Raw genomic sequence first — 20,924 nt, forward strand, 5'->3', positions numbered from 1 at the left:
GTGCCTGTATACTTCCTTTTCCTTGGTTTACTCTCTGATTTGTTAGAGCATGTCTTTTGTGGCAGAGAAGGAGTACATAAGATGTCAGGGTTTTTTTGCATATCAGATAATGGCTTTATTCTGCCCTCGCTCTTTACTTGTAGCAAGAATTACTATCAAACTCCACTCATTGAGCCAGAGACCCTTGCGGTGTTAGTGAAAGACTTGCCCCTCAGGTAGCACACTACCTACACTTGTGAGTTCATCGATCAGTGGCCTCAACTCCAACCTCAACTCCACTGTGGAGTGCATTCACTCTTAAGTCCACTCTCTCTCTGTTGCTGAGATTGGGTAAATTATATTGATCTGTCCTCGACCCTACTGATTCTGTCTCCACTCTACTACTGACAATATCCAGTGAGTTTATTTGGTCAATTGTATTTTTCAGTTCTATAACTTACATTTGGTTCTTTTTATAATAAACTTTGATTTCTTTGCTCAGATTTTTCTATTTTTTCATCTATTTCAAGTGAATCTGTCATTGCTTGTTGAAGCACTTTTATGATATCTGTGTCCTTATCTGATAATACCTTCATTATTCATCTCCTATTCAAGTTGTGATTTTCCTGACTCTTGATTAGATGAGTGGTTTTCTGTTTGGACCTGAACATTTATGGTCTTAGAAGACCCTGGAATTTATTTATAGCCTAATGTTTTAGCAGTTCTCCTCACAGACGACCCAGTTAAGGAAGAGAAAGCATTGCCTCCTTACTGCCAAGTGGGGGACTGAAGTCCAGGTTCCCTGCTTGGCCTCTTTTGACACCACTTCAGTGGTGAGATGGTAGAGAGAAGATTGAGGTGCCCCATTATAGCCTGGCAAGTGCGGAAGCCTGGGGTCTCCACAGCATTTGCAAGAGAGAATGGAGATGAGACCATGATTGCTTCTGTGGTGTTTCTCCGGGGCAGAGCAGTTACAGTTTAAAAGTTTTCCATCTTGCTGAGCTGCTCCTGTCTTGGTTCTTTGAGCAGACTTTTCTTAGGACTTTTGTCTGTGCCCTTTGACATTTCTGTATTGTGGTTCTCCAGGACCCAGTCTGGAACACATGAGGCAAAAAGGAAACCCAACGAATTCCCTGCTGTGTCATTCCTTTGGTCCTGAGGTCCCTAGCCAGTCTGTCTTCATCATTCAACAGCTGTTTTGTTTGTTTTATATATAATACTCATGATTTTCAGCTATACTTAGCAGAAAGAACAGGAAAAAGTAGGTCTGTGCCATCTTTCCATAAACAAAATTCCTACCTACACAAATAATACAATGGCTGGGAGAAGTTGAAATTGAAAATCTCTTTTTCAGGGTGCCTGGGTGGGCTCAGTCCATTAAAGGTGTAACTCTTGATTTCAGCTCAGGTCAGGATCTCAGGGTCGTGAGATTGAGCCCCACTTTGGGCTCAGTGCAGAGTCTGCTTGAGATTCTCTCTCTCTTCCTCTCCCTCTACCCCTTCCCTGCTCATGCTCACTCACTCACGCTCTCTCTTAATTTTTAAAAATCTCTTTTTTTTTGTAGGTGATATCTTCAACTTTATCTTAGAGCATTCTCTTCTGAAGTTCTTAATATGAAAACCTGTAAATGTATAGCAAAATAGAGGAAACAGTATTCAACTAGATTTAATTTTTAATATTTTGCCATATATTACCTTTTTTGGTGTAATTAAGTTAGAGAATTTTACGTTTAAATACTTTCTTGTGCATTTTGACAATTTAATTATGATGTATTCTAGGTGTAGGTTCTTCCAATTTTTCCTACTTGAGTTGGTTGAACTTTTAGATAAACAGACTGACGTTTTTAATCAGATTTAGGGAGTTTTTGGCCAATATTTCTTCAGATATTCTTCCTGCCCCTCTCTCTCCTTTGCTTCTGAGACTCCCATTATGTATATGTGGTACACTTACTGCTATCGCATAGATCTCTGAGGCTCTGTTTATTTTTCTTCCTGTACACCTCGCCCCCTCCTTTTTTTAGTTTCTCAGACTGGATAATCTCAATTGACCTATCTTTGAGTTTATTGATTCCTTCTAATGATTGCTGGAATACACATTTTTTTTTAAACTGCCATATTTTTTTTTAAGTAATCTCTATACCCAATATGGGGCTCAGAGTACCCCAAGATCAAGAGTTGGGTGCTCTACCGACTAAGGAAGGCAGCCACGCGCTCCTGAAATATACTTTTGAGTCCAGTTTTTTTTTCCTTTCTGCTCTTAACTTTTCAAATGCAGAATTCCTTTTTGGTCTTTTTTTTTTTTATAATTTCTGTCTCTTTATTAATCTATTTGCTGAGACATCATTTTTATGCTGTTCTTTAGCCATGATCTCCTTTAGTTCTTTAAACATATTTATAATAGCTGGCTTAAATTCTTCGACTAGTAAGTCTGACATCTCTGCATCCTCGGTGACAGTTTTATTGCTTGCTTTTTTCCCCCGTGTTTGAACAGTGCATTCTTGTTTCTTTACATACCTAGGAATTATTGTTGAAAACTGGGCATTTTGAACAGTATAATGTAGCAGCTCTGAAAATCAGATTCCCACCCCCACCCCCAGCCCCACCCCCGGGTTTTTTGTTGCTGCTTGTAGTTGTGGTTGTTTGTTTAGGGACTTTTATAAAATAATTCTTTAAAATCGTTATCTTTGTCTAGCGTGACCACCGAATTCTCTGTTAGCTTTGTAGTCAGCTAATGATTGAACAGATTTCCTTGAATGTCTGGAACCAATAAGTCTCCCCATGTTTTTGTTTTGTTCCTTTAAAGGTTTTATTTATTTATTTGACAGAGACACAGTGAGAGAGAGAACGCAAGCAGGGGAGTGGGAGAGGGAGAAGCAGGCTCCCACTGAGCAGGGAGCCCGATGCGGGGCTCAATTCCAGGACCCTGAGATCATGACCTGAGCTGAAGGCAGACGCTTAATGACTGAGCCACCCAGGCGCCCCAAGTCTCCCATGTTTGCCAAGGGCCTCTGTGTGTGTCTTGGGATGGCCCATTAACACTGAGGCAGGCAGTTTTACATCTCTGTCTTAACTTTTTTTCTTCCTGCTTGCACAGAGCCTCACACTCAGCCAGAGGTAAGAACTTGGGTCCCTCTCAGTTCTTTCCTGGGCATAAGTACAGTCCAGTCCAGGGTATACACATAGTCCTACAAGTATATGTTGCTTCCTAAATTGCCAGAAATACATTGGAGCTTTTCAAAGCACCTGTGGACATTTTATTCTCCAATTTTTCTTTTAAAGCTTTTTGGGTAGCTTATTATTTGCCCTACCTATTACCATCCTATCAGTCAGTTGGGAAACTGATCAGTTACATACCAGCAAACTGTAAGGAAAAAGCTGTTTACACTGGACAGGCCAGGTCAAATAAGACAGTCTTGCAAATGGGAACAACCAGACAGGTTATATAATGATAGTTCTCTGGTAAAGAGGGTTTGCAGGGGCTCTAATCCCTCTCGTAGCTGCCAGGCTGCTGGTTTTCACTGTGAGCATGGACTCTTGGTTTGCAAGCCTATCATGGTGGTAGAGATGAAGGAACAGAAATAGGGCAAGTTATAACCCTCAGAGCTTACTGGTCTTACTGAGGTTCAGCTAATTTTCTTGATTAATTTTGCCAGATTATTAATTTCCAGAGTTCTGAAAACATTGCATCTGGCATTTTTGTCAGTTTTGCTTTTATGAAAGAGAATTTTCAGAGATTGTTACTGCCACATTTTTGCTGATATTTCTGGTTGTTTTATTGTTTAATTCTCTTTAATTCCAGAATAATCCTAACCTGTACCCAACCCCTATTTACTTATTTTGAAATAATTTAAGACTCGCAGAAGTTATAAAAGTAATACAGAAAGTTCCCATGTACCCTTTACCCAGCTTCCCCCCAATGATTACATCTTACATAACCCTTGTACTTTTTCAAAATGAAAAAATTGGCGGGGCGCCTGGGTGGCTCAGTTGGTTAAGCATCTGCCTTCAGCTCAGTTTGTGATCTCAGGGTCCTTGGATCGAGGGTCCTGGGAAGGAGCCCCATGTGGGCTCCCTGCACAGCGGGGAATCTGCTTCTCCCTCTCCCTTTGCCCCTCCCCCTGCTTGTGTGTGTGTGTGTGTGTGTGTGTATGCGCACATACGTGCGCACTCCCTCAAATAACTAAAATTATTAAAAAGAAAAGATTGGCATTAATACAGTGCTATTGACTAACTATAAATCTTATTAAAATGTCACCAGTTTTTTTTCCTTTCGTGTACACTACTTTGAAATTTCACCCATGAATAGATTTATGGAACCATTATCATAATCAGAATGTGAATCTGTTTTGTTACCACAAAGACATTCCCTTATTTACAACCATACCCTTCCCCCAGGGGCACCTGAGTGGCTCAGTCGTTAAGCTTCTGTCTTGGGCTCAGGTCATGGTCCCAGAGTCCTGGGGTGGAGCCCCACATCGGGCTCTCTGCTCAGCGGGAAGCCTGCTTCTCCCTCTCCCACTCCCCCGGCTTTTGTTCCCTCTCTCGCTGTGTCTCTCTCTGTCAAATAAATAAATAAAATCTTTAAAAAAAAAAAAATACCCTTTCCCCAAACCTAACACCTTGTCATTTAGCTGTGCCACCACTAGAATTTTGTCATTTTGAGACTTTTGTGTAAATGGAATCTCATGAGTTACTTATTTATTTAATTATGTATTTGTAATTATATAAATACATATTTCTTATACAGTGACCTAATGATGCTGGCTTATTTTCACCCAACATAGTACTTTTGAGATCCATCCAAATTATAGCGTGTATCAGTAGTTTGTTCTTTTTAGAGTGGGTAATGATACATCATATGGATGTACCAGAATTGCTTATCCATTTGTTTATTGAAGTTCATGGGGGTTATTTCTGGTTTGAGGTTATTACAAATAAAGCTGCTACGATCAGTCATGTACAACTTTCTTGATAGACATACATTTTCATTTCTCTGGGATAAAAATCCCAAGAGTGCAGTTGCTAAGTTACATATATTTTTCATTTTGTAAGAAACTTCCAAACCGTTTTTGCAGAAGTGGCTGTACCATTTTAAATTCCCACCTGCAGCATGTGCGATCCTTTTATTCTAAAACCTTGCTAAACTCGTTTATTAGTGCTAGGAGTTTTTTGTAGATCAAGTTCCTCCACATCCTTTCCTATGCTTCCTGTTAAGAAGTTTTTAAATTTTCTTTTCACTATTCTGTTAGGGGTATGGTGGCAAATCATTGAGGCTTTAATTTGCATGTCTCTAATGGCTACTGGTATTGAATATCTTTTCTTTTTTTTTTTTTTTTTTAAGATTTTATTTATTTATTTGACAGAGAGACACAGCGAGAGAGGGAACAGAAGGAGGGAGAGTGGGAGAGGGGGAAGCAGGCTTCCCATGGAGCAGGGAGCCCGATGCGGGGCTCGATCCCAGGACCTTGGGATCATGACCTGAGCCGAAGGCAGATGCTTAACGACTGAGCCACCCAGGCACCCCCTTGAATATCTTTTTCATGTGCCTGTTTGTCTCCTGGATATTTCTTTATTGAAGTGTCTGTTCATTGTTCATGTTTCTTGCTCATTTTCTGACGAGATTGTATGTTTTCTAGTATTGAGTTTACAGAGTTGTTTATATATTGTGAATATAATTCTTTTATCATACATATATATTTTGGTTTGTATGTTTGTCTTAAACATTTTTAAGTGTACATTTCATTGGCGTTAAGCATATTCTCACTACTGTGCAACCATCTCCAGATCTTTTTGATCTTGCAGAACTGCAGCTCTACCCATTATTCAACCACTCCCATTTTCCCTACCCCCAGCCCCTGGGAGCTACTATTCTACTTTCTTTTTCAATGAATTTGGCTACTCTGGGTACCTCATATAAATGGAACTAACAATGTGTTCACAAATACTTTTTTTCAATCTGCACCTTGTCTTTTCAACCTCTTGAAATTGTCTTTAGCAAAGCAAAAGTTTTTAATTTGATAAAACCCAATTTATCATTTTTTTTCTTTTAGATTGTGCTTTTGGTATCATGTCTAAGATCTCTTTACATAGTCCTATGGGTTTTTTGTATTTTTTATAAAACTTTTATAGTTCTACATTTTACACTCAGATTTATGACCTGTGTTGAATTCATTTTTGTGTGTGGTGTGAGGTTTGGTTTGATGTTGAATTTTTTGCCTATGGAAATCCAGTTGTTCTTGGACTTGAACTTGAGGGGTACTGTTTTGTATTGCTTTTCCTATCCTGAATTTTTAGGATTACTAATCCGTGCTATAAGTAGGTAAGCCTTTACAGCTATTAAGTGAAATATTTTACTGGGGTGCCTGGCTGGCAGTAGAGCATGTGATTCTTGATCTCAGGGTCCATGAGTTCAACCCCCACATTGGGTATAGAAACTACTTAAAAATAAAAATTTTTTTTAAGATTTATTTATTTGAGGCTGCGCCTGGTGGCTCAGTCAGTTGGGCGGCTGCCTTTGGCTCAGGTCATGATCTCAGGGTCCTGGGATGGAACCCCACAGCAGGCTCCCTGCTCAGTGGGAGTCTGCTTCTCCCTCTGGCCCATCCCCCACTCATGCTCTTGCGCACACTGTCTCTCTCTCAAATAAATAAAATCTTTATTAAAAAAAAAGATTTATTAGAGAAAGTGCATGCACACGCATGGGGGTGCGGTGTGCAGGTTGGGGGAGGGGCAGAGGGAGAGAATCTTAAAGCAGACTCCCCACTGAGCACAGATTCCTGAACCAGGGCTCAATCTCACAACCCATGAGATCATGACTTGAGCCGGAACCAAGAGTCTGACACTTAACTGACTGAACCACCCACGTGCCACAAAAATAAAACCTTTAAAAATATATACATATATATACATATATATGTTTTACTGAAAAAAAGGTTTAAGAATAATTTATAATGACATGAGTGAATACTTCCAATAAAACTAAAAAAAAAAAGATATGCAGTTTTTTATTGTTTTTTTTTTTTTAAGATTTTATTTATTTATTTGACAGAGCGAGAGAGCACAACTAGGCAGAGAGGCAGGCAGAGGGAGAGGGAGAAGCAGGCTCTCCACTGAGCAGGGAGCCCAACATGGGGCTCGATCCCAGGAGTCTAGGATCATGACCTGAGCCGAGGGCAGCCGCTTAACCGACTGAGCCACCCAGGCACCCCAGATACACAGTTTTAAAATTAAATTTGTAGCTACTTTAGATACCTAGAGTATTCTGGTAAAATACACTGGAAGGTTGTAAGACCGATGCCTCTGGGTAGGGGGCTGGGTGTGTAAAGTGGAGAAAAATTATTTTCAGTGTATTTTCTTTTGGTCTTTGCCATGTATATGAGTTTCCTCTTCTATAAGAAATGGGTTTACGAGAAACTACAGAGTGTAAATACAATTGTGATTTTAAAAAACAAGAAATTTCCTAAGACAACATATGCATTAAGGAATTCTGGGAGAAAAAAAGACACTATCACAGTGAAAATTGGTTGCCTTTTGATGACGTGACTTTGAGTGATTTTGTTAAAATGTTATTTTCTAAGTTAATTTTATTACTGCTTATAAAATTTGGTGGGGGTGGCACAAGGAAGGGATATTTTTAAAACTTAAATTTCCTTTAAAGCTTACCTTAAAGTTCAACTTCTAGAATCAAGTAGTAGAGTCTAAGTTGTGCTACACATTGTACAAAAAGACCTGGACAAACACCCTCCCTCTGAGATGTTTGCTGCATTATCTTTGCTTTTGTGTTTCAGTGCCAAGCCTAAGTCAGAGATCCACGTATCGATGGCCACTCCAGTTACTGTGTCCATGGAAACTGTGTCCAGTCAAAATAATGATCAGCCCACCATTGCAGTCCCTCCCACGGCTCAGCAGCCTCCACCGACCATCCCAACCATGATCGCAGCCGCAAGCCCCCCATCACAGCCAGCTGTCGCCCTCTCAACCATTCCGGGAGCGGTCCCCGTCACTCCCCCCGTCACTACCATTGCGGCTGCCCCTCCGCCATCAGCTGCTGTAGCTGGCAGTCTCTCTTCTGTGTTGGGCACTCCGGTACCTGAGATAAAAGTTAAAGAGGAAGTGGAACCAATGGACATCATGAGGCCGGTCTCTGGTAGGTTCATTCATGGAGTTCTCTTCATTGGCACATGCTACTTCCTCTTTACCTGACTCTCCTCGAGGGCCAGACTCTTGCGTGACCCTCAGTTGTGAAGCCTGACCCTTTAGTGCCCGTTGTAAATTTGCATGTCATTCATTTTAAGAAGGGGACTGGTAGGCTCCTTTGGAAACTAAAACCATTTTTGCTGCCCTTTTAGTATCAATTTTATTTCTTACCAAAATCATAAAAAAGATGAACATTTCCCCAAGAATATCCTTAAATAAAGCTTCTGTGGTTGTATTGTTTTCTATTTCTCATTTTGGTTTTGAGTCTTCTTTTTTTCTTAGTTAATGTAGTTAAAGTATTCCCTGTTTTGCTTCGTTTTGGAAAAACTGGTTATTACTTTCAGTGCTACGTTATTGTTTATTCTGGTCTCTCTGATTTTTCATTATTTCCTTCCTCTACTAAATTTCATTTAAGTTTCTTTTTTTTCTAGTTCTTTGTGGTATAATGTTAAGTTGTTTATTTGAACTTTTTTCCGTTATTTATTATAAGCATTTAGAGTATAAAAGAAATTAAAAATAGAAAAAAGGGTCAAAATAAGATCATAGCTAAGTGCTGATTATTTACGATTTATTCCCTGCCAAGTTTTGTTGCCCTGTTACACAGTGAAGCAAGATTTATGTTGTTGAAACTTGATAAACTTACATGTGATTAGTAAAATCATAAAACTCCTCACTGCTTTCTTTCCCTCCTCTCCTCAACTCTAAACGTCCAGTGTGTAAAATGCAGGTCGCTTTGGAGGTTTTCTTTTTGTTTGTTTATATGTTAGTAATTTATTGAGAAATGTTCCTTCCCCTGACTACAAAAATAGCATTTAATGAACAAAATTTATGAAATACAGATAAGGCCAAAGTGGAAGGCAAGTCATTTTAGCCGGCACTGCCCTCTTACCATACCCCGTACTGTTTGTTCAGTAAGAGGTGTGGTGGTGCTGTGTCTGCAGTTGTTAAACCTGCTTTTGTTTTCATTCATTATGCCCTGAAATATTCTTCTATGTTACCCATATTTAGCCTCAGCACTTCGTTGAAAGACACCACGGATAACCCAGGAGGGGAAATGAAATGTTTTCAATTTTACTGTTCTTCTCTCTTGATTTCAATAGCCTCTTAACCTCTCTGTGCTAGGAAGTTGTTAGTAATCACACCTTAAACTGTAGGGCTCTACACCAGGTACTGATGATACAGCCTTATACAAAACAAGTACATCTCCATCATCTTGCAGCTTACATTTTACCAAGGGAGAGAAACTGCCAAGTAAAGCAGTGACAAAATACAGGTATACCTCAGGGAGATTGTGGGTTCATTTCCAGATCACCACAATAAAGCAAGTATTGCAATAAAGTGAATATCACAATAAAGCAAGTCAAATGAATTTGTTGATGTCCCAGTACATAAAAAAGTTATGTTTACACAATACTACAGTCCATTAAGTGTACAATAGCATTATGTCTTTAAAAACAATGTACATACTTCACTGAAAAAAGTTTATTGCTAAAAATTGCTAACCATCATCTGAGCTTTCAGTGAGTCATAATCAGTGATCACAACCACCATAACAAATATAATAATAATGAAAAAGTGTGAAATAGAGAATTACCAAAATGTGATACAGAGACATGAAATGAGAAAATGCTATTGGGAAAATGGTGCTGATAGACTTGTTTAACACAGGGTGGCTACGAACCTCCAGTTTTTGAAAAATGCAATATCTGCGAGGTGCAGTGAAGCGAAGCACAATCAAGTGAGGTATGGCTCTGTAAGGGAAAGTTAGGGCTGGGGCTGTGATTTTAGGAAGAGCTTTAAAGGGAGGGCCTCACTGAGGAAGTGATTTTTGAACAGAGACATTAAAAAAGATGAAGTGCTAGTCATTAGGATATTTGGAACAAGAACATTCCAGGCCTCAGGAGCATGCCTAGTATGCTCAGAATAGCAAAGACAGTTCAGGTAGACAGTCCAGGGATGTGGACTTCATAAAATCATTAGGGATCCAGGCTCCTACCACCCCTAGTTTGACCCTCATGCTTTTGATTCAGGATAGCTGCTAGAACTCTAGCTATCATATCTGAGTTCCAGGGTGACAAGACAAGGAACAGAAGGTCACACCTTCTTTTAAGGTAACTTACTAAAAGTGCTGCAACACACTTCTGTTTTCATATGGCCGCACCTATCTGTAAAGGAGGCAAGTAAATAGAGTCTTTCAGCTGAATGGCAGTGTGTCCATCTCCAAATGTGAGGGTCCTCATTCTAAGGATGGTGAAGTTGTGGTATCTTAGAAAGCAGTTGGCACCCTCTGCCCTAAGTAGAGTGCTTAGCACAGTGCCAGGCACATAGGAAGACTCAGTAAGTGGTAGTTATCTTTTCTGTCTTCTTAACCATTCTCATTGGTTGGAAATCAAGTGAAGCTTTCCATTATTTTGGGATTCTTATACATGTATGTACTCTTTTTCCTATGACAGCAGTTCCTCCCCTGGCTACCAGCACTGTGTCTCCATCTCTTGCGTTGCTGGCTAACAACCTGTCCATGCCTACAAGTGACCTACCACCTGGTGCCTCCCCAAGGAAGAAGCCTCGAAAGCAACAGCACGTGATTTCAACAGAAGAAGGGGATATGATGGAGACAAACAGCACTGATGATGAGAAGTCCACGGCCAAGAGTCTTTTGGTCAAGTCTGAGAAACGCAAGTCTCCACCCAAGGAGTATATTGGTAATGGTCACTTGGGCTAGCTATTATCGTGTGAGGCTTTCCCACTTAAGTCAGGAGTCTATCGCTGAGGCTGTTTACATAATTAGGTTTCACTTAGGGATCACTTCTTGGAGTTATACTGGGAGAATTCTTGACAATATATAATAAGTTATTTAGTATCTTCCTTTTCTTTTCTTCTGAATAGATGAAGAAGGTGTGAGGTATGTCCCAGTGCGTCCAAGACCTCCCATTACTTTGCTCCGTCACTATCGGAACCCCTGGAAGGCTGCTTACCACCACTTTCAGCGGTACAGTGATGTCCGGGTTAAAGGTTAGTTGCATGAAATTGGTCTTTCATTTGACTATAATCACAGTAGAATAGGAAGCTAGAATTATAATTTTCTAGTTTCCAAAAACCCAAGTGGTGACAGGATGACCTCTATAGCACCCAGGGTAGTTGCGGAAGAGCTGTACTAGATTGTTATTTGACATAGTCCACACTGGTCCCGAGGATGTCAGATGTACATACGTTGTAAGCCCCAGGAAGTTTATTTTCGAAAAGACCTTTTGTTTAACATATGTGAAGCTCTTGAAATAGTCCAGGGCAAACACTCAGTAAATGGTTTTGTTGTTGTGCTTGAGGATTACTTTTTTTTTTTTTTTAAGATTTTATTTATTTATTTGACAGAGAGACACAGCGAGAGAGGGAACACAAGCAAGGGGAGTGGGAGAGGGAGAAGCAGGCTTCCCGCGGAGCAGGGATCCTGATGCGGAGCTCGATCCCAGGACCTTGGGATCATGACCTGAGCCGAAGGCAGACGCTTAACGACTGAGCAGCCCAGGCGCCCCAGAGAATTACATTTTAATAAACCCACATATAGTAAAAATAGCTGATCGTACTTTGCAAATATCTACAAATATTTCTACTGATAGGCTTTAAGCATCATTAATCTCAAATGTAATTGCACAGAGAAGTGTAAGTTTTCAGAGAATTGGTCACATTCCCCACTCCCTCGCATAAATTCTACTTGGAAATTTCTCTGAGGGTTTCCTTGAAGCCTCAAGATGACTCAGAGTTGGATGGTATTGTCTAATGTCTGCAAGGGGGGGTGAGGGTTCTGACAATTTAGTCTCTGAATGGAAGTACCAAGGTGGCTGCCCTTGCAGTGGTTCTTCCTCATGAAATACCTTGAGCTCTGAAAACAAGCTAGATTTCCAAAGGTCAGGGAGTGGTGGCCTTTAATGGAAGAAGGACATGGGCTACTAAACGTCTCTTTAGAAGAATTCACAAGAATTCCATATCATACCAGGAAAGTGTTTTAAAGTATTGCCTGGTAACATTTTAAGCCATTCTGAAAGATTGTTACAGCCTTCTGGGACTCATTCTTCAAAAACTATCTCAAGAAAGGTAATATGACAGCTGAAAGTATTGATACAAATAGGCTCTTGATTATTAGACTTTATGTTTTGTGTGTTAAAGATTTTATTTATTTGACAGAGGGAGACACAGCGAGAGAGAGGGAACACAAGCAGGGGGAGGGAGAGGGAGAAGCAGGCTTCCCGCCAAGCAGGGAACCCAATGTGGGGCTCGATCCCGGGACCCTGGGATCATGACCTGAGCTGAAGGCAGACGTTTAACGACTGAGCCACCCAGGTGCCCCGACTATTAAACTTTATTGATCTGCTTTGCCCAAGCTTTAAAATCATGTTCATATAAATCAAGATGGAATAGTAAAAATTGGTCAGGTAATTTCATAAGAAGGAAAGAAAAGAGAAACGGAAGAACAAAAAATGCAGGAAGTAAACAGAAAGCAAATAATAATATGGCAAACTTAGCTTTACATATCAGTAATTACCTTAAATAGTCTGAACATACCAATTAAAACACCAGTTGGCAGAGTGGATCCACAAAATGATCCAGCTCCATTCTGTCTTTAAGAAACTCACTTCAGATTCAGTGACAAGTGGATTGACAGTAACAGGATGGAAATAATACATAGAATGCAAAAATAAAGCAAGAGTGGCTGTGTTAATGTCAAATCAGGTAGACTTCAGAGGAGAGAAAATTACTAGAGACAAAGAAGGACATACTAATAAAGTACTGAACAGAAATGAAGAGCTTCAGAATATATGAAGCAAGAATAGGACAGCTAAAAGGAGAAGTAGGCAAATGAGCAGTGGTAGAACTTCAACACCCTGCTCTCAGCAACTAGTAAAACTACTTGACAAAAAATCAGCAAGGACTACACACCACCACATCTAACAGACCTTTAATACACTTCCAACAGCAGCAGAATGCATGTTGTATCAGGTGCCTACAAAACATAGATAAATCATATCCTGGATCATAAAATATAAACTTCAACAAATTTAAAAGAATTGAAATCATACAGGGCATCTTCATTGACCAGAATGGAATCAAACTAAAAACCAGTAAGAGAAAGATAACAGAAAATTCCTTGAACACACAAACTGCCAAAACTCAACCAGAAGCAAATAGACATTCTGGTTAGTCATAACCAATCAATAAGTTGTACCCATAGTTTTGAAGCTTCCAAACAGAAATCTCTATTTTCAGATACTTTAACTGGGAAATTCCACTAAACTTTTTTTTTTTTTTTTTAAGATTTTATTTATTTATTTGAGAAAGAGAGAGAGAGAATGAGAGAGAGCACATGAGAGGGAGGAGGATCAGAGGGAGAAGCAGGCTCCCCGCCGAGCAGGGAGCCCAATGCGGGACTCGATCCTGGGACTCCAGGATCATGACCTGAGCCAAAGGCAGTCGCTTAACCAACTGAGCCACCCAGGCGCCCTCCACTAAACTTTTAAAGAGGAATCAACACCAGTTTCTATAATCTCTTCTAAAATATAGGAGGAAGCATTTCCATATTAATTTTATGAAGCCAGTATTTTCCTGACACAAAAATCAGACAAGGAGAGTACAAATATAGAAAACTAATTATCAGTATTCTTCATGAATATAGATGCAAAAATCTTTAACAAAATGTTAGTAAATTAAATACAGCAACATATAAATAGCATTTTATACCTTGATTGAGTGGGGTTTGTACCAGTTATGCAAGGCTGGGTCATCATTTGAAAATCAGTGATTCACCATTATTAACAAGCTGTATTAATTTCCTAGGGCTGCTATAACAGAGTACCACAAACTCAATGGTCTAAAATTACACATTTATTCTCTCAGAGTTCTGGAGGCTAGACATCCAAAATCAAGGTGTCAGCAGAATCATGCTCTCTCTGAGGGCTGTAGAAGAGAATCCTTCCTTGCCTCATTTTAGCTTCTGCTGATTGCCAGCAATCCTTCGTATTATTTGGCTTGTCACTACATCATTCCAGTTTCTGCCTCTATCTTCACATAGCGTTCTTTTCTGTGTCTTATCTCTTTCTTTGTCTCTTTACAAGGACATCTGTCATTGATTTAGGGCCTCCTCTAATTCAGTAAGACTTCTTCTTGACTCGATTACATCTGCAAAGGCCCTTTTCCCAAATAAGGTCACCTCTATAGGTACAAGGGTTAGGACTTCAACATGTCTTTTGAGGGGACACAGTTCAACCCATAGCAAAAGCTAAAGAAGAAAAATAAACATAATCATATCAACTGATGCAGAAAAATTATTTGACAAAATTCAGTACTTTTTCGGGCGCCTGGGTGGCTCAGATGGTTAAGCGTCTGCCTTTGGCTCAGGTCATGATCCCAGGGTCCTGGGATCGAGTCCCGCATCGGGCTCCCTGCTCCTTGGGAGCCTGCTTCTCCCTCTGCCTCTCTCTCTCTCTGTCTCTCATGAATAAATAAATAAAATCTTTAAAAAAAAAAAAAATTCAATACTTTTTCATAATCTCTCAAAAACAGGGAAAGAAGACTTCCTTAACTTGATAAAAAGTCTGCAACACACCTACAACTAACATTATATTTAACAGTGGAAGACCGAATGCTTTCTACCTGAGATTAGCCAAAAGACTAGGCTGTCCTCTGATCTCTCTCTCACTACTCTTACTCAGCGTTAGTACTGGAAGTTCTAGACACCACGTTAAGTCAAGAAAGAGATAAAGGACTATATGGGTTGGGAAGGAATAAATAAAACTGTCTCTATTTGCAAATGACATCACTGTCTACATACAAATCTCCAGGATTCCACAAAAAAAAAAAAAAAAAAAAAACTCCTGGAACTAGTAAACGAGTTCAGCAAGGTCACAGGATACGATGTCAGCACACAAAAATCAATTTTAATTTTAGATATTTGGAATGAACTTGTGCAAACTGATATTGAAAACATAATGGCATTTGCAGTTGATCCTCCAGAAATGACCTATTTAGGTATAAATCTAGCAAAACATTACAGGATGTGTTTGCTATAAACTACAAAATGCTGATAAAAGAGATCTGAATAAATGAAAAGACATGCAATGTTCAAGGATTTGAAACTCAACATAAAGATGTAAGTTTTCCCTAGATTGATCAATAGGTTTAATACAGTTCTACCAGACTCACAGAAAGGTTTTTGTAGACACAGTAAATCTTATTTTAAACTTTATATAGAAAGTAGAATAGTTAAAATAACCTTGAAAAACAAGAGAAATCATTTTTTCTGATATTAAAGCATAGTTTATCTACAGTAGTTTAAACAGGGTGGTATTTGCAGAAGGATATACATATAAATGGAGTGGAATGGAAAATGCAGAAATAGACCCAGACAAATATGCTTAACTGATTTTTGACCCAATGAAAAAAAAAAATTCAGTGGAGGAAGGAGAGTCTTATTTTCAACAGATGGTGCTGGAAATCCATAAGTTTAAAAAAAGAGAGAGAGCCAAAGACCCTAACTTAATCCTCACACCTTATACAGAAGATAACTTAAAATGGATAATAGAGGGGTGCCTGGGTGGCTCAGTCGTTAAGCGTCTGCCTTCAGTTCAGGTCATGATCCCAGGGTCCCGGGATCGAGCCCCACATTGGGTTCCCTGCTTGGCGGGAAGCCTGCTTCTCTCTCTCCCACTCCCCCTGCTTGTGTTCCTGCTCTCGCTATCTCTCTCTGTCAAATAAATAAATAAAATCTTTAAAACGGATAATAGATTTAAATATGAAATGTGAAACTACTAAACTTTTAGAAGAAAACCCAAGATAAAGTCTTCACGACCTAGGGCATGGTGAACATTTCCTAGACATGACACCAAAAACACTGTCCACAAAAGGAAAGGAAAATAAACTGGACTTAATAAAAACTTTTTATCTCTGAAAGATCCTGTTAGGAAGATGGAAAGACAAACTATAGACTGGGAGAAAGTATTACCAAACCACATATCTCATAAAGGGCTCATATCTAGAATATATGTATTAGGAACTTTCAATACTTAACAGTAAATAAAAACCATAATCCAATTAGAAAAGGGACAAAAAGGCATGAAGAGACATTTCACCAAAGAGGATAACTTGGATGACATGCACAAGAAGATGTTCAAGGGAATAGAAATTTCCAGGCCTTAAGTGTGGTCTGCACATAGACTTTCTTACAGAGTTTAATTTGATGGGTGAAGGAGTAACTTTATAATGTATATACCTGACAAAACACCACCTCAGCCAGGTGCTCAAGGTCAATATGAATAGTGAAAGATCATGTTTAATAGTATACCCTTCTGTTCAAACTTAAGCAACTGTCAGTATACACTGCTATGTGTGTAAGGTGTTTTATATATAAACCTGCTAATAACTACAAATCAAGAACTGGTAATAGATACGCAATAAATAAAGAGAAAGTAATCCAAGTATATCACTAAAGAAAGCCAGCAAACCATGAGAGAAGAGAGCAAGAGAAGAAAGCAACAGAGAAAAACCACAAAAACAACCATAAAACAAGTAACAGCAGGTACCTGGGTGGCTAAGTCGGCTGAGCATGAAACTCTTGATTTTGGCTCAGGTCATGATCTCAGGGTCATGAGATCAAGCCTTTGTGCGATTCTTCTTCCTCTGCCCCTCCTTTCCCACCACCCTCCTCATGTGCATGCTTTCGCTCTCTGGGAAAAAAAATAAGCTAACAAAATGGCAAATTGATACCTATCAGTAATTACTTTGAATGTAAATGGACTAAACATTCCAACCAAAAGACAGAGGATAACAGAATGGATAAAAAAGCAAAACCTAGGGATGCCTGGGTGGCTCAGTCAGTTAAGCATCTGCCTTTGGCTCAGGTCATGATCCCAGGACCCTGGGATCAAGTCCCACATCAGGCTCCTTGCTCAGCCAGAAGCCTGCTTCTCCCTCTCCCTCTGCTGCTCCCCCTGCTGTGCGCGCTCTCTCTCTGACAAATAAATAAACAAAATCTTTATAAAAAAAAAAAAAAAGCAAGACCATCTGTATGCTGCCTACAAGAGACTCATTTCAAACCTAAAGACACATGTAGATGGAAGGTGAAGGGATGGAAAGACATTTATCATGCAAATGGAAGTGAAAAGAAAGGCAGAGTAGCAATATTTATATCAGGCAAAATAGACTTTAAAACTAAGACTGTAACAAAGAGACAAAGAAGGACACTATATAATCATAAAGGGAGCAATCCAACAAGAAGATGTAACAATTGTAAATATTTATGCACCCTACATGGGAGCATGCAAATACATAAAGCAGCTAATAACAAACAAAAGAAATAGTCAATAGTAATACAATAGTAGTAGAGGACTTTAACACCCCACTTACATCAATGGATAAATCATCCAAACAGAAAATCAAGGAAACAGTGGCTTTGAATGACACAGTGGACCAAACGTATCTAACGGATATATTCAGAACATTCTATCCCAAAACAGCAGAATTCACATTCTTTTCAAGTGCATTTAGAACATTCTCCAGAATAGATCACCTGTTAGGTCACAAAACAAGTCTTAATAAATTAAAAAAGATTGAAGTCATACCATGCATCTTTTCTTATTTTTTTTTTTTTATCAAGAACAATATTTATTAAGACCATTGTTAGGAAAAGGTTACAGACTTCTAAAAATATACCTGAATCTACTATGAGGACCAAGTGCTAGAGAATAAGCACCAAAGCATAACAGCATATAATGTTCTAATGTGTATGTGAAAAAACTTCATTTGTCTCATTAAATCCATCTTTTCTTCAATTTAGTCAAAGGTTATAGCAAAATATAATATTTGTCATATGAATGGTTCATAAAATGCAAGTGGCTGTGCTTCTCATTTTTGTTCATGTCACCTTCTAGATACATTACATAATAGCTAGATATCCTGGTTTTGCTCCCTAAGAGGCTACCAGCTGATGGTTCCAATTTTATAAAAAAAAGAAACATGGAAACTTTGTCCTTATAACTAGTCTTGTCATTAATAGCACTGCTCAATTGGCTACGGGAAAACAGCCATGCATCTTTTCTGACTACAGTGCTGTGAAACTAGAAATCAACCACGTGAAAAAATCTGGAAAAAACACAAATACATGGACATTCAACAACATGCTAGTAAACAATGAATGGGTCAACCAAGAAATCAAAGAGGAAATCAAAAAATACATAGAGACAACTGAAAAAACACAGTGACCCAAAATCTTTGGGATGCATCAAAAGGTATTCCAAGAGGGAAGCTTGTAACAATACAGGCCAATCTCAAGAAGCAAGAAAAATCTGAAGTAAACAACCTAACACAAACCCCAAACCAGTACAAGGAAGGAAATAAAGATTAGAGCAGAAATAAATGAGATAGAGGGGTGCCTGGGTGGCTCAGTTGGTTACGTGTCTGCCTTCGGCTCAGGTCATGATCCCAGGGTCCTAGGATCGAGTCCCGCATCGGAACCTGCTTCTCCCTCTGCCCCTCCCCCCTGCTCATGCTCTTGCTTGCTCTCTCTCTCTCTCTCTCTCTCAAATGAATAAATAAAAAATCTTTAAAAAAAAAAAGAAATGAGATAGAAACTTAATAGAGCAAATTGATGAAACGAGGAGCTTGTTCTTTGAAAACATCAACAAAATTCATAAACCTTTAACCAGACTCCTCAAAAGAAAAAGAGAAGACTCAAACAGAAATGAAACAGGAGAAAGAACAACTGACGCCACAGAAATACAAAGGAATACAAGAGAATATTATGAAAAATATGCCAACAAATTGGACAACCTAGAAGAAATGGATAAATTCCTAGAAACATAACTTGCCAATACTGAATCGGGAAGAAAGAGAAAATTTGAGCAGACCAATTACCAGCAATGAAATTGAATCAGTAATCAGAAAACTCCCGTCAAACAAAAGTCCAGGACCAGACAGCTCCACAGGTGAATTTAAAGAAGAGTTCATACCTATTCTTCTCAAACTATTCCAAAAATAGAAGAGGAAGGAAAGCTTCCAAATTCATTCTGAGGCCAGCATTACGCTGATACTAAAACAAGATAAAGACGCCACAAAAAAAGAACTACAGGCCAATATCTCTGATGAACATACAGGTAAAAATCCTTGACGAAATATTAACAAACTGAATCCAACAATATGTTTAAAAAAATCATTTGCCACAATCAAATGGGATTTATTCCTGGGATGCAAGGGTGGTTCAATATTCACAAATCAATCAACATAATACATCACATCAACAAGAGAAAGGAAAAAAGCCATACAATCATTTCAGTAGGTGCAGAAAAAACATTTGACAAAGTACAACATCCATTCATGATAAACAATATAGGTTTGGAGGAAACATACCTCAGCATAATAAAGGCCATATCTGAAAAACCCACAGCTAATATCATACTCAATGGTAAAAAACTGGGAGCTTTTCTGCAAAGATCAGGAATAAGACAAGGATGTCCACTTTCACCACTTTTATTCAACATAATACTGGAAGTCCTAGCCACAGCAGTCAGACATGAAAAAGAAATAAAAGGCATCCAAATTGAGAAGGAAGAAGGAAAACTTTCACTATTTGTAGATGATATGATATTATACATAGAAAACCTGAAAGAGTCCACTAAAAACTACTAGAACTGATAATGCAATTCAGTGAGGTTGCAGGATACAAAATCAATATACAGAAATCTGTTTGTTTCTATATACTTATTAATGAAATAGCAGAAAGAGAAATTAAGAAAACAGTCCCTTTTACAAGTACACCAAAAATAGTAAGATACCTAGGAATAAACTTAACCAAGGAGATGAAAGACCTATACTCTGAAAACCATAAAATACTGATGAAAGAAATTGAATATGACACAAATGGAAAGATACTACATGCTCATGGATTGGAAGAACAAATATTGTTAAAATGTCATTACTACCCAGGGCAATCTACAGATTTCATGTAATCCCTTTCAAAATGCCAACAGCATTTTTCACACAACTAGAATGAATAATCCTAAAATTTGTTCGGAACCACAAATAACCCTGAATAGCCAATGCAATCTTGAAAAAGAAAAACTAGAGGTGTCACAATGTCACAATTCCAAATTTCAAGATACAGTACAAAACTAGTAATCAAAACGGTATGGTACTGTCAAAAAAACAGACACAGATCATTGGAACAGAATAGAGAGCCCATACATGAACATGATTATATGGTCACTTAATCTTTGACAAAAGGAGGCAAGAATATGCATTGGGAAAAAGTCCCTTCAACAAATGGTATTGGGAAAACTGGACAGCAACATGCAAAAGAATGAAACTGGACCACATTCTTAGACCATACACAAAAGTAAACTCAAAATGAATTAAGGACCTAAATATGAGACCTGAGACCATAAAAATCCCAGAGGAGAACAGGCAGTAATTTCTCCGACATCAGCTGCAGCCACATTTTTTCTTTTATGTCTCCTAAGGTGAGGGATACAAAAGCAAAAATAAGCTATTGGGACTTCATCAGTATAAAAATTTCTGCACAGCAAAGGAAACAATCAATAAAACTAAAAGCCTACTGAACGGTAGGAGATATTTGCAAATGACCTGTCTGATAAAGGGTTAGTATCCAAAATACATAAAGAACTTCCATAACTTGGGCGCCTGGGTGGCTCAGTCAGTTAAGCATCTGCCTTCGGCTAGGTCATGATCCCAGGTTCCTGGGATCGAGCCCCG

The 20,924-nt window shown here is 38.8% G+C and overlaps 1 protein-coding gene and 1 non-coding gene across 14 annotated transcripts in view; one reads left to right on the plus strand and one right to left on the minus strand.

Annotated features, from left to right (window-relative positions):
- The window catches only part of SAP130 (Sin3A associated protein 130), an 85,027-nt gene that overhangs the window by 55,450 nt on the left and 8,653 nt on the right, over positions 1–20,924 (plus strand). For 11 of the 13 annotated variants that reach the window (XR_008505642.2, XM_064586357.1, XM_064586359.1 and 8 more), the window contains 3 exons: positions 7,766–8,124; positions 10,628–10,876; positions 11,061–11,186. Coding sequence is in view for 12 of the 13 variants with exons in the window: in XM_064586357.1 (XP_064442427.1) it covers positions 7,766–8,124; positions 10,628–10,876; positions 11,061–11,186 (734 nt within the window). In the remaining variant the exon portion in view is untranslated. Of the gene's footprint in view, positions 1–7,765; positions 8,125–10,627; positions 10,877–11,060; positions 11,187–11,543; positions 17,642–20,924 lie in introns of those variants that run through there. The other 2 variants (XM_064586360.1, XM_064586356.1) reach the window with 2 other exon arrangements.
- LOC123842434 (small nucleolar RNA SNORA62/SNORA6 family) lies at positions 136–287 on the minus strand. The gene has a single exon (XR_006790412.1). It is a non-coding gene; the product is annotated as a small nucleolar RNA SNORA62/SNORA6 family (small nucleolar RNA).

Source organism: Mirounga angustirostris, unplaced genomic scaffold (genome assembly GCF_029215605.1).
Source record: "Mirounga angustirostris isolate CCGP_5_RB_7025 unplaced genomic scaffold, mMirAng1.0.hap1 SCAF_3, whole genome shotgun sequence".
Lineage (NCBI taxonomy): Eukaryota > Metazoa > Chordata > Mammalia > Carnivora > Phocidae > Mirounga > Mirounga angustirostris.